Source organism: Raphanus sativus, chromosome 7, assembly GCF_000801105.2.
Source record: "Raphanus sativus cultivar WK10039 chromosome 7, ASM80110v3, whole genome shotgun sequence".
In the NCBI taxonomy this organism is placed as follows: Eukaryota; Viridiplantae; Streptophyta; class Magnoliopsida; order Brassicales; family Brassicaceae; genus Raphanus; species Raphanus sativus.
Window position 1 is genome coordinate 15,944,430 of NC_079517.1, and position 12,781 is coordinate 15,957,210.

The 12,781-nt window shown below is 29.1% G+C and overlaps 1 protein-coding gene and 1 long non-coding RNA gene across 2 annotated transcripts; one reads left to right on the plus strand and one right to left on the minus strand.

The window, feature by feature from the left end:
* The first annotated feature begins 1,836 nt into the window (after positions 1-1,836).
* LOC108817085 (F-box/LRR-repeat protein At3g60040) lies at positions 1,837-3,083 on the plus strand. The gene is made up of 3 exons (XM_018589686.2): positions 1,837-2,512; positions 2,599-2,742; positions 2,832-3,083. Exons 1-3 carry the CDS (start codon positions 1,943-1,945, stop codon positions 3,081-3,083), a joined length of 966 nt encoding a protein of 321 aa, XP_018445188.2. The 5' UTR covers positions 1,837-1,942.
* A 307-nt stretch (positions 3,084-3,390) lies between these two features.
* On the minus strand, positions 3,391-4,435 carry LOC130497545 (uncharacterized). Its single transcript, XR_008936525.1, has 2 exons — positions 4,027-4,435; positions 3,391-3,749 (listed from the first exon to the last, which is right to left on the minus strand). It is a non-coding gene; the product is annotated as an uncharacterized LOC130497545 (long non-coding RNA).
* Positions 4,436-12,781: the final 8,346 nt, after the last annotated feature.

Genomic DNA, 12,781 nt, shown 5'->3' on the forward strand with positions numbered 1-12,781 from the left:
ATAAATTTGCCATTGTATTGTGATTCATCATCATTCATATTATTTTATATGGTCCTTTGTTTAACATTGGTAATAGAACGTTAAGCTTATACTATTTGAGAATGGGATAGAAATATGTTTCAGTTTAAAATTTAAAACTTAATACACTTTTATTATAAAAGAAAATTTCTGCTATACAAATTTGAATCTGAAATTTTATTTTAGAGGAAAACAGTTACGGAATGGTTTAGACATCTTGGCTAGTTATGTTTTGGAAGGTGCATGAAAAATCAGCACAATATCAAGATCTCTAGATTTGAATACTCTCGGGCTTATTCATAACTTACTGAAAACAATTGTGAATTTAGAATCCGATGTCGTTTATCTTGTTGAATCTATCTCTTTTTGGTTTCTCACCAGGGGCTCTTTCAATTACGTTTTTTGATCGTTCATGACTTTTTTGGATCGTTCATGATATTAATAAATAATAACAAAAATTCAGATGCTAAAAAAAGCAGCATGCTATCCTTTTGGATATGGTCATCGGGAAATTAAAATGTAATATTAACAACAAGGCATGAAAGGTTATGTCGACATTATGATCATTGATCAAGGCCTTGCATTACCATTGTTTATTTTCTATTTATTTATATAAGAACTAAAAAAAATTAGATTTTGATCCGTACGTTAGTATTTCAAAAATATGTTGCTATTTGTTTTCATGTCACTATCATATATCAATTATGTATCATCGTATAATTAATTGTATTTTATATGTACCAGCGTATAAGTAATCAAATAATTAATAGTATTTTATATATACCATCATATAAATAATCACATACACTATATTTTAAAACTTAATGTGAAATATAAAACCACAATTTAATTGGGTTTTGCAATGTATTTTTCTTATATATATATTGAAAACATTTTTTTATACTGGTTAATGGAAAATATCATAGTAAAAATCAATTTTTGAGTATATGTATATTTTGAATCAAGCTTTGATATAAATCAATTTTAGATTATTATTATTTCGATTTGAAATATGTATTTAAATTTTATTTTATGAATATTTTAGACAAAATATGTTTTTAGGTAATTGGATTGGGCAATTTTCATATATTTTTAAGCTGGTCCAGATAGATAGTTTCGTATAATATGATGGAGTTCCAATTTTTCTTAATAAATTGAGCTCATTGTTTGTTAGGTAATTAGATTGAGGCATTTTCGTATATTTTAAAGGTGGTCCAAATATATAATTTCTCATTATTTATTTTGGTTTTGTTTCATGTTATTTTGGAATTTCAATTATTTTATGTTTTTATACCTTCCATCATATAAGTAATCATATACTTAATGGTATTTTATATGTATCCTCATATAAATAATCACATATATTATATTTTAAAAATTTAATGTGAAATATAAAACCATAATATAAGTTGGTGTTTGAAATTGGGTTTGTATTGTATTTTTCATATATATATATATATATATATATATATATATATATATTGAAATCTACTTTTGATAATGGTTACTAGAAAACATTTTAGTAAAAAATCAATTTTTGAATATAATATATTTTTGAATTAACTTTTGATATAAATTAATTTTATATTTTGATTTAAAATATTTATATAAAGTTTAAATTTTGTTTTATAATTATTTTAGACAAAATATGTTTTTAGGTCATTAGATTGGATTATTTTCGAATATTTTAAAACTGATATAAATAGATAGTTTCTCATAATATAATGAACTTCTAACTTTTTTTAATAACATAAATCCATTACCTTTTTTAATATATTGTTATCCGTGTTTCCAAACAACATTATATTTATTTTTTATACTGATATCAGTATTTTCAAACAATTCTAAAAGGTACATTAGTTTTAATAATATAGAATTATTTACTAGTGGATGTTTATACATCATAGTTGACAATTTGACAGTAATGAAAGATTTGCTTTCATGGATTTGTACCAATTTGAGGATAAAAGACAAAGGCATACACTATCTCCCTCCTCGCCTCTTCGCCAGCGAAACGCTTGTTAAGCTGACAATAGGAACAAAGCTCTATCTCGGAACCATCCCTCCAAACGTCTCCCTTCCGTCTCTCAAGACTCTCTTCATCGACACTGTTTTTTTCGAGTACGGAGATCTTTGCTGTGTGCTTCTCGCTGGTTGCCCTGTTCTCGAGGAGTTGACAGTCCACCACCATAACTTTACCGCTACCCCTCACACCATAGCGAGCCGGACCGTCAAGAGACTATCGGTTCACTACGATTCACCCATTGATGTCGATGGCTGTAGCTTTATGTCGTTTGACATGCCTGAGCTCGTCTATCTCGAATACTCCCATTGCGCCTTGAGTGAGTATAGACAAGTTAATCTCGAGTCACTAGTCGAAGCTAAGCTGGATCTTTACCCGGAAAAAAACGCCGGTGAGAGGCCTGATGTTACGGATCTCATTATGGGGATGCGGAATGTGCACATCCTTCATCTTTCTCTTGACTCTGTTGATGTAAGTTTGTGAGCTTTTTCTTTTTCTTTTTTTTTTAAGATATTCTTCTTTGAAACCTGTTGTGTTTTGTTATTGTGTTTCATCAGGTGATTTATCGTTACTGTTGGGATGGGTTACCGGTGTTCGGCAATCTTGTTAATCTATCTATGGGGATTACTAGTAAGCGAGGCTGCAAGTTGCTGGCATGTCTACTTAAGCAGTCTCCAAAGCTCGAAACTCTAATCATCCAGGTGAGATTCAATTAAGCAAAATATGTAGCTTAGTTGGTTTTGATCATTTTACATAAATATTAATACCTTCCTCTTCTTCTTGGTTTCAGGATATTTGTGGTTACACTCCTGCTGTGTCCATGCCACTGAACAACGTGAAGGTGTTACATATTCTTGATTATCATGGAACTGCCCTAAAGTTGAAGTCTTTTCTTCGGGAATTCGATTGTCTTTTAATGGTACAAGTGGATATCGCTGAAGCTGTAGAAGATAATGTCATTACACTGCAAACCAAAAGGAGGGATCTAATGATGCTTCTTGGAGTCTCTCTTCCATCCAAGTGCCAGTTCAAAGTCACATAAGCTTAAAATCTTGTATCCAACCTAAATCTGATTTCCATAATCTGAACGAACTTTTTACTTTTTTCATTATGTAAAGTGTCATTGTGAATAATACCTGATCTATGCCAAAATAGAATTTTACAAATTGTTTTTCTAATCACGAAATTGTTTTATATGTACGGTTTAAAAGATTGGAACACAAGACATACACATTCATATAAACTCTTTCTTCTCTTAGATACTTTCCCTAGTAATAGAGGATTGAACTGGAGCCTTAAACAAACAGATTATCGATAGTTGGGACTTATCAATGATAAGATATACAAAGTTACAAACAAACATCAGATGTATTTTATTAAAAGAGCACACAACACAAGAGTACATGTATAAATAGGCTTGAGCAGTGGGACAACTCCCCCATCTATTATTTATGCACAGATACGTGAATTACAAACAAAGTGATAAAGCGAGATGTTTTGCACGTATATTTGCTTGGTGGTTGATTAAATTTTCATGGCTGTCCATAGCAGTGGCAGTGTTCTTCCGTACCTTCAACTTCACACACACCGTCACAATGGAGAGCTCCAAACTTTGATAGACAACAGGCTTCACAATTGGTTTCAGTACATGGTGATGGCACATCGCATTCACCTAAGAATGTATGACATGCGTTGCTCTTCGGGATTCCTACATTTCGATGTAGCCATCAAGTTCAACATCAGCACAACATACACATGCATGAATAGCATTTTCAGCAATATATTTCAAGACATGTTGAATCACTCTTTTGTTTATATTTACTAGACCTAAATAATATGGCATATCTGTTATACTGACATTTCAAAACTAGTAGTTTATGAATTATTATTATTATTATAATTATTATTTTATTATTATTACTATTATTATTATTAGTATTATTATTATTATGCAAAAAGTATATCAAATCAACTTTAATAGTTACCATTGGAAACAACCAAGAAGACAAGTAAAACGGTTGTGGTCAAGCATGCAAAGTTGGATATCTTTGCCATTTCTTCTCGTGCTTTCTTTTTCTTTTTCTTTTTCTTTGGCTTTAAGCTTTGATTGTCTGTTGTGGAAACTGGATTGAAATTTGCAGTCTATTTATAGTGAAATTTTGTTATCTTTGTAATTATTAATTCATTTATTTTATTTGTGTTGTTGACTTGTTGTTTATAATGTCGCCACAATGATCACCTATTTGTTTTAAATATTTAGGTCAACGGATGCATAAATTTGCCATTGTATTGTGATTCATCATCATTCATATTATTTTATATGGTCCTTTGTTTAACATTGGTAATAGAACGTTAAGCTTATACTATTTGAGAATGGAATAGAAATATGTTTCAGTTTAAAATTTAAAACTTAATACAGTTTTATTATAAAAGAAAATTTCTGCTATACAAATTTGAATCTGAAATTTTATTTTAGAGGAAAACAGTTACGGAATGGTTTAGACATCTTGGCTAGTTATGTTTTGGAAGGTGCATGAAAAATCAGCACAATATCAAGATCTCTAGATTTGAATACTCTCGGGCTTATTCATAACTTACTGAAAACAATTGTGAATTTAGAATCCGATGTCGTTTATCTTGTTGAATCTATCTCTTTTTGGTTTCTCACCAGGGGCTCTTTCAATTACGTTTTTTGATCGTTCATGACTTTTTTGGATCGTTCATGATACTAATAAATAATAACAAAAATTCAGATGCTAAAAAAAAGCAGCATGCTATCCTTTTGGATATGGTCATCGGGAAATTAAAATGTAATATTAACAACAAGGCATGAAAGGTTATGTCGACATTATGATCATTGATCAAGGCCTTGCATTACCATTGTTTATTTCTATTTATTTATATAAGAACTAAAAAAAAATTAGATTTTGATCCGTACGTTAGTATTTCAAAAATATGTTGCTATTTGTTTTCATGTCACTATCATATATTAATTATGTATCATCGTATAATAATTGTATTTTATATGTACCAGCGTATAAGTAATCAAATAATTAATAGTATTTTATATATATCATCATATAAATAATCACATACACTATATTTTAAAACTTAATGTGAAATATAAAACCACAATTTAATTGGGGTTTGCAATGTATTTTTCTTATATATATATTGAAAACATTTTACTGGTTAATGGAAAATATCATAGTAAAAATCAATTTTTGAGTATATGTATATTTTGAATCAAGCTTTGATATAATCAATTTTAGATTATTATTATTTCGATTTGAAATATGTATTTAAATTTTATTTTATGAATATTTTAGACAAAATATGTTTTTAGGTAATTGGATTGGGCAATTTTCATATATTTTAAGCTGGTCCAGATAGATAGTTTCGTTATAATATGATGGAGTTCCAATTTTTCTTAATAAATTGAGCTCATTGTTTGTTAGGTAATTAGATTGAGTCATTTTCGTATATTTTAAAGGTGGTCCAAATATATAATTTCTCATTATTTATTTTGGTTTTGTTTCATGTTATTTTGGAATTTCAATTATTTTATGTTTTTATACCTACCATCATATAAGTAATCATATACTTAATGGTATTTTATATGTATCCTCATATAAATAATCACATATATTATATTTTAAAAATTTAATGTGAAATATAAAAACCATAATATAAGTTGGTGTTTGAAATTGGGTTTGTATTGTATTTTTCATATATATATATATATATATATATATATATTGAAATCTACTTTTTATAATGGTTACTAGAAAACATTTTAGTAAAAAATCAATTTTTGAATATAATATATTTTTGAATTAACTTTTGATATAAATTAATTTTATATTTTGATTTAAAATATTTATATAAAATTTAAATTTTGTTTTATAATTATTTTAGACAAAATATGTTTTTAGGTCATTAGATTGGATTATTTTCGAATATTTTAAAACTGATATAAATAGATAGTTTCTCATAATATAATGAACTTCTAACTTTTTTTAATAACATAAATCCATTACCTTTTTCTAATATATTGTTATCCGTGTTTCTAAACAACATTATATTTATTTTTTATACTGATATCAGTATTTTCAAACAATTCTAAAAGGTACATTAGTTTTAATAATATAGAATTATTTACTAGTGGATGTTTATACATCATAGTTGACAATTTGACAGTAATGAAAGATTTGCTTTCATGGATTTGTACCAATTTGACTATGAAAGTAAAAACATTCATGAGATGTTCGTGAAATTATATGAAATAACATGAATATATGTTCTTACTTTCATAGTCAAAAATTGGTACAAACCCTTTACCAAAAATATGAAAATATTGTATAAAGTTATGTTCATTTTGTATTTATTACTCATCTCTCCTTTGTTACTACTAATAAGAACACTGGTTATTGTTTAACAATGTTGATTGGGATTAACAAACGCATGAGAAGATTGTTGTATTAGATGTAATATATAGAATTGAACTGGTCTTGTGGTCAAGTGGCAGTGGACGGGCCTGGAACGCCAACACGTTTCAGGTTCAATCCTCTTGCTATGCGAAACTAAGTCAAATTATTCTGTTCACCTAACGCGGATATGGGTCTATGCTTTAGGACCCATTTGAATATCCAGGAGAAAGAATTCATCTGCGGGCTTGCGACTCTCCCAGAGAGTTAGGTCTGGTTCCAATAGTGATCCGGGTTTAACCCTTTTTGGTTAGAAAAAATGTAATATATAGAACTAGGGTCGGACCCGCCCTACGAACGGGTAAGCAAATAAACGAAACAATGTAAATATATTTTAAATTTTTATAAACTTTTAGTTATATAAATTATAATTTTCACTATTTGACTACAAATTTACTATTTCTTCCTTTTTAGAAATTATATATTTTTAATTGTATTAAAATATTTTACTTTATTCACAATATTTGCTTTTCTTGAATTGAATAGATTTTAATACATTTTCTTAAATTTTATAATTAAAAATTCATAAAATCCAATTTATTATCTTTCTTAAAAAACAAGCAAGTAATAGTAAGAGTGAATATTCATCTCAAATATTTTAAAAGTGAAACTAACTGAATAAATTTTGTTTCGGTTCAGTTCAGATATCGGTTACTTTCAGTTTTCATTTTTATTTCCGAAATAACAGTTTTTTTTGGTTTTTCCGTTCATTTTTTAAACATTCTGGATATTTTCAGTTAACTCGGTTATTCCGGTTAAATTCGGTTATTTTTTTATAATTAATGAATATTATAGTTTCGGCATTATTAATTTGTATAGTTTTTACTGTACGTGCTTTTATATGTTTTTGTGGAGTTATTACGTATTTCACTGTTTGTCCGGACTTTGCAATTATTTTTTTGCTAATTTCAAAATGCAAAAGACTGTATTATATTACTATTTTACTATTTTAAGAGTGTGATGATGCTTTAGCAATAGTAATATATACGATATTTTTATTGTTTAAGTTAATAAATATTGTTAGATAATATATGTGTTTATTATAATCAAATTTGTGCTTTTCGGTTATTTTATGTAAAATTTTGGGAAATTGCCACTAATACCATTTTCAAGGTACCACTTTTCATGTTTACACTAACCAAATTTACCCTTAAAAATTTAATAGATAAAATACTATTATACCCCTAATTGATCAAACATACACATTGTATCTTTCTCCCACGATTTCTTCAAATTTCAGATTCACCAATAACAATCTCTCAAATTATCTTCGGTGATCAAATCCGGCGAGATTCAACGATTCCGACGAGTTCTCCAGCGAGATTCGATGACGCTGACGAGTTTTCTGGCGAGATTTGATGACGCCGACGTCCGGTGAGATTTGACGAAGACTTCAATCTCAAACGGACAGAACAAGACGATCTCTTACCACGAACGCGTAACAAAGGTGAGAGGATAATATATGGTGATTTCGTCACTTTCTGTAATTTTAGCTTGATTTCAAATAATCGATCAGTTTCTGGGAAGGAAGACGAAGCTTTTCTTATGAGGTTTTAAAAATCTCAAATTTATAAAACCTTATAAATATTATCGATGAGGAACTTAGTGTTATGTATTATCGTCTTTTGATGTATCTTTTTGATCCTTCAAGCTTTGAGTATTTTGTGTTGAATATATTTTTACTCATACTAACTTATATTTCTTTTTTCTCCAAATCTTTGTCCCGCGATCAAATTGGGAGTTGCTCCAAACGAAATCACCACTGAACTTGCTATCTCTGGCGAACTTGGCGAGATGTAGAAGCGATCCGGCGAACAAAGGAAGAAGATTAGCGAAGGTGTCAAGATAATTTGAGAATGAAGCATCGAAGAACGTGATTTCTCTCTTCTACTTTTATTTTTCAGAAAATGATTTGTTTAATTAATTTCAGGTTGAAAATTTTCAAACATGATCTGTTTATGTGATGTTGACGAAAGTGTTGATATTGAAATTGAAATTTTACTCTGTGATATTTATAAATCCTTATAAATTTCATATTATAGAAAACATACTATTTCTATAAATTTTGACGTTTGAATATTTATTGGGATATAATTCATTGGGATTTCACTGTTGATAAAGAAAGAGAAGGTTCAATTAGTGTTATTCCTAAAGATATATCTTACAAAGAGTTGATTAGGGTAGTTTTAAAATAGGTACCAAATTTTATTTTGGAGCCAAGGCATTGACGAAGTGGATTTTGTGTTGCTTAGAAGTGGTAGCTCACAGATTCTATTCACTGAATCAAGTATTTCTCAGGAACTTGTGTTTGGATTTCTCCAAAAATAGAGCCTACATTCATTTTAGATGTGGAAGAAATGATTCAAAAGTCACTTGAAGTTGTTGGCTTTGTTGCACACCAACTGTTTGAGCAAATGATTTTAAGAGGAATGAGAGAACAGCAACACAAGGTCCTGAGTAAATTACAAAAAACATAGCGATTCAAATATAAACCCAATAAAGAAAGGCATAATTTCAGAGACAAGGTTTTTACAGAGAAGGAAAAGCTTCAGGTGGTTGTTTGTGACAACATCAATAATAGTTTTGGATGGGATAATTTTTTTGGTGATGATGAAGAGATGCTAAGTGTTTATGCTACTGATGTTGAAGAGCTTTTGCTCCTGAAAAGTTTCCAAAACATGAAGGTTTAAGTTCAGAATTAGCTCGAGTACTATGGAGAGCAGACAATTATTTCTTAAAAATGATTTATAAGCCTCTATAAAACGTTATAAAACTTCATAAAATAATTACCTTTTGATATTCTACAAATCTTTATAAATGAATTTATAAATCCTTATAAATAACTTTAAATATTCTTATAAATCTTAAGAACACGTGCATGCTTTGTAAAGAGATGATGATACGTGGCAGATTCTGAGGCACATGAGGACAGCAAGCAAGGCTCCACCGCTTCAGAAATTTTACATACCCTTATAAATTGTTTAATAATCCTTTATAAGGGTGTATAAACTTTATAAATTATTTTTATAAATTATTAATAAATTATTATACAAACTATTATAAATTGTTTTATAAGGCTTTATAAATGGTTATAGAATCTTTTAGTTGATTTATAAACCTATAAAATTCTTAAATACCCAAAATACCCATTATAAATTGAATATAAGCTTTCATAAAGTTTTTATAAACTCTTATTAATAGTATACATACCCCTTATAAATTAGTTATAAACTTTCATAAATTTTTTATAAACATTTATAAATGGTTTATGGATTTTATAACTTGTTTTTATATGCCTTTATTAATGATTTATATACTTTTACAAATAATTTTACAAACCCTTATAAGTTTTTGTAAAGAGATAATGATACGTGGCAGATTTTGAGGCACATGTGGACAGCAAGCAAGGTTCCACCGCTTCAGATATTTTACATACCCTTATAAAATTTATAAATGTTTTATAAATGGTTTTATAAGCCTTTATAAATAGTTATAAATATATATATATATATATATATAAACTATTGATAAAGGTTTATAAATGATTCTAAATCTTCATAAATAGTTTATAAACATTTATAAATTATTTATAATCCTTATAAAGCCTTATAGGCTGATTTTATAAACTCTTATAAATGAACTATACTTTAATAATATATTTAGAAAGCCTTTATAAGGCTTTTTAAAGAGATGATGATACGTGGCAGATTCTGAGGTACATGTGGACAGCAAGCAAGGCTCCACCGATTCAGAAATTTTAAATACCCTTATAAATCATTTTATAATCTTTTATAATGGTGTATAAACTTTATAAATTATTTTTATAAATCCGTATACATTATTTACATACCCTTATAAATTATTATACAAACCATTATAAATTATTTTATAAGACTTTCTAAATGGTTATAGATTATTTTAGTTGATTTATAAACCTATACAACACTTATAGTACCTCTTATAAACCTATACAACTCTTATACATCAGACAGAGAACTTGACATATGTATTGTGAAACTAACTGTAAACGAGTTTGATTTCAAGTAAAAGTAGCTTAGAACTGCACATATGATCTCTTGGGTAATTTAAATTTAAAAGAAACAACTAAATGATTTATAAAACCTTATAAGTCATTTATCCGGATTCATTAACCAATTTATAAGAGTTTATAACTTAGTTTATAAAGATTTATAAATTAGTTATAAAAATTATAAATACTTATAAATTATCGAAACAACTATCATCAAGGTGAAGTTTCAGAGACTCTATTACAACACCACGTGGGGCGTTTGCTTCTTTGCTATCCCCAAGGCATGGGTTCCAGCTATCAAATCTGGTTTTGGATGAAGGTGAAGCCTGAAGACAAGAATTGGTTCTTGCTCTGCCGGAGAGAGTGATATACATAGAAGATATGCATCTCAAGATTTCTTCAGAGAACCTACTCAGGTTTTCCATGTCATCTACGATGAGAGATAAGCCTAGAAGATCTCCAAGGATAGTGTGATGAATAGTTTTATAAATAGTTTTATAAATATTTTAAGTGTTTTATAAACTGTATAGTTGACTTTATAAAAATTCATAAATGGTTCGTAAAAAGTATTATAAGATCTTATAAATGGTTGATATACAAAACTGTTTTAAGTATCCATATGATTGGTTTTATAAACCTTTATAAACACACACGAGTATTGTTATCAGCCATTATAAATTTTCTCTTTGCAAGCACAAATAATCCATCGATATATTGAAAGACATAGATATATTGAAAGACATAGATATATTGAAAGACGGATCAGACCAAATAGCATATTTTTTGGCAAGGGTGATGAGGATTTTGGCAAAGGTGATGAGGACCGTGAGAACACCAAACTCAGCATCCCAAGCGATGTCATGGCTCAATAGTGGGACTCCATGAGCAAAAACGTAAGCACAGCTGACAGCTCCCATGAAGATACGGCAGCTCTCATCATGCTCATACACCTCCTTGTTCTCAGCGTAGAACTTGACTTCATTCTGATTAGGCATCACCAGTATATCAACACCACAAACACCTGGCAAGTTGAATGAAACGCAAACACTTCCATCACCTTTTCGTTGTGTACTATCGTCTAAACGCTTACGACTTTTCACCACAAATGGATGGTCCTTCATCCATATTGTATCTCCCAGATTTATATATAAACAAACTAAGCCTTTAATGGATCCTAATGCAAAAAAGGTGTGATCTTTTTGAGTGAGAGGAAGGATTCGAACCTGTGTTAGGAGGGAGAAAGCGAGTACATTTGTTATCGAGACAATCATCCTCAAGACTCCATCTTTAATCTTCGCATCCATCTCCTCTTCTTCTTCTTCTTTCTCTGCGAGATCTCTCCCCCCCTCTCTCTCTCCAATAAGAAATTAAACAGAGACCAGTACGGAGTAAGCAGAGTGTTACGAGGAGACAGTACAGTTCATAGAGCAATTCATCACAGACGCCATTCCAAGAGAGGAGCATACGGTGGAAGATCGAAACCGCCGCCGTACAAGAACGTGATTGGATTTCGCCGCCGGAGAGTCGATCAACGGAGAGAGACACGATGGATCCGACGGAGAGAGAGATGAATTGGAGATAAGGTAAGGTTAGTTTTGTCTTTTACACATTAATAAAAAGTGTATTTGTGAAAATGTCCCTCTATTGATGGTATTGTTGAATTGTGGTACCACACAAAGTGTAGTTATGAAATTTCCCCTAAATTTTTCAAGTTTTGAGCTTTATAACCACAAAAGAACCAAAAAGTATTAGTGAGATAAAATATAAAATGGATTTCCTTTCTTTTTTCTTATGGATTTTTTCTACTAATTCTTGAATTTTTTCTTTTGTTAAGAGTGTGATGATGCTTTAGCAATAGTAATATATATGATATTTTTATTGTTTAAGTTAATAAATATTGTTAGATAATATATGTGTTTATTATAATCAAATTTGTGCTTTTGGGTTATTTTATGTAAATTTTTCAAGTTTGAGCTTTATAACCACAAAAGAACCAAAAAGTATTTGTGAGATAAAATATAAAATAGATTTTCTTTTTTCTTATGGATTTTTCTACTACTTCTTGAATTTTATATACTTTGGATTATATTATGTATTTTTAACTTAATTATTATTTGTTGACTAAATGCTTTACTCTTATATTATTTACACACCAAAGTGCAGCTAAAGGAGGGGCGAAGACTTCTCTAAACTTTTATTTTTTTATTTGTTATATTTTCTTAT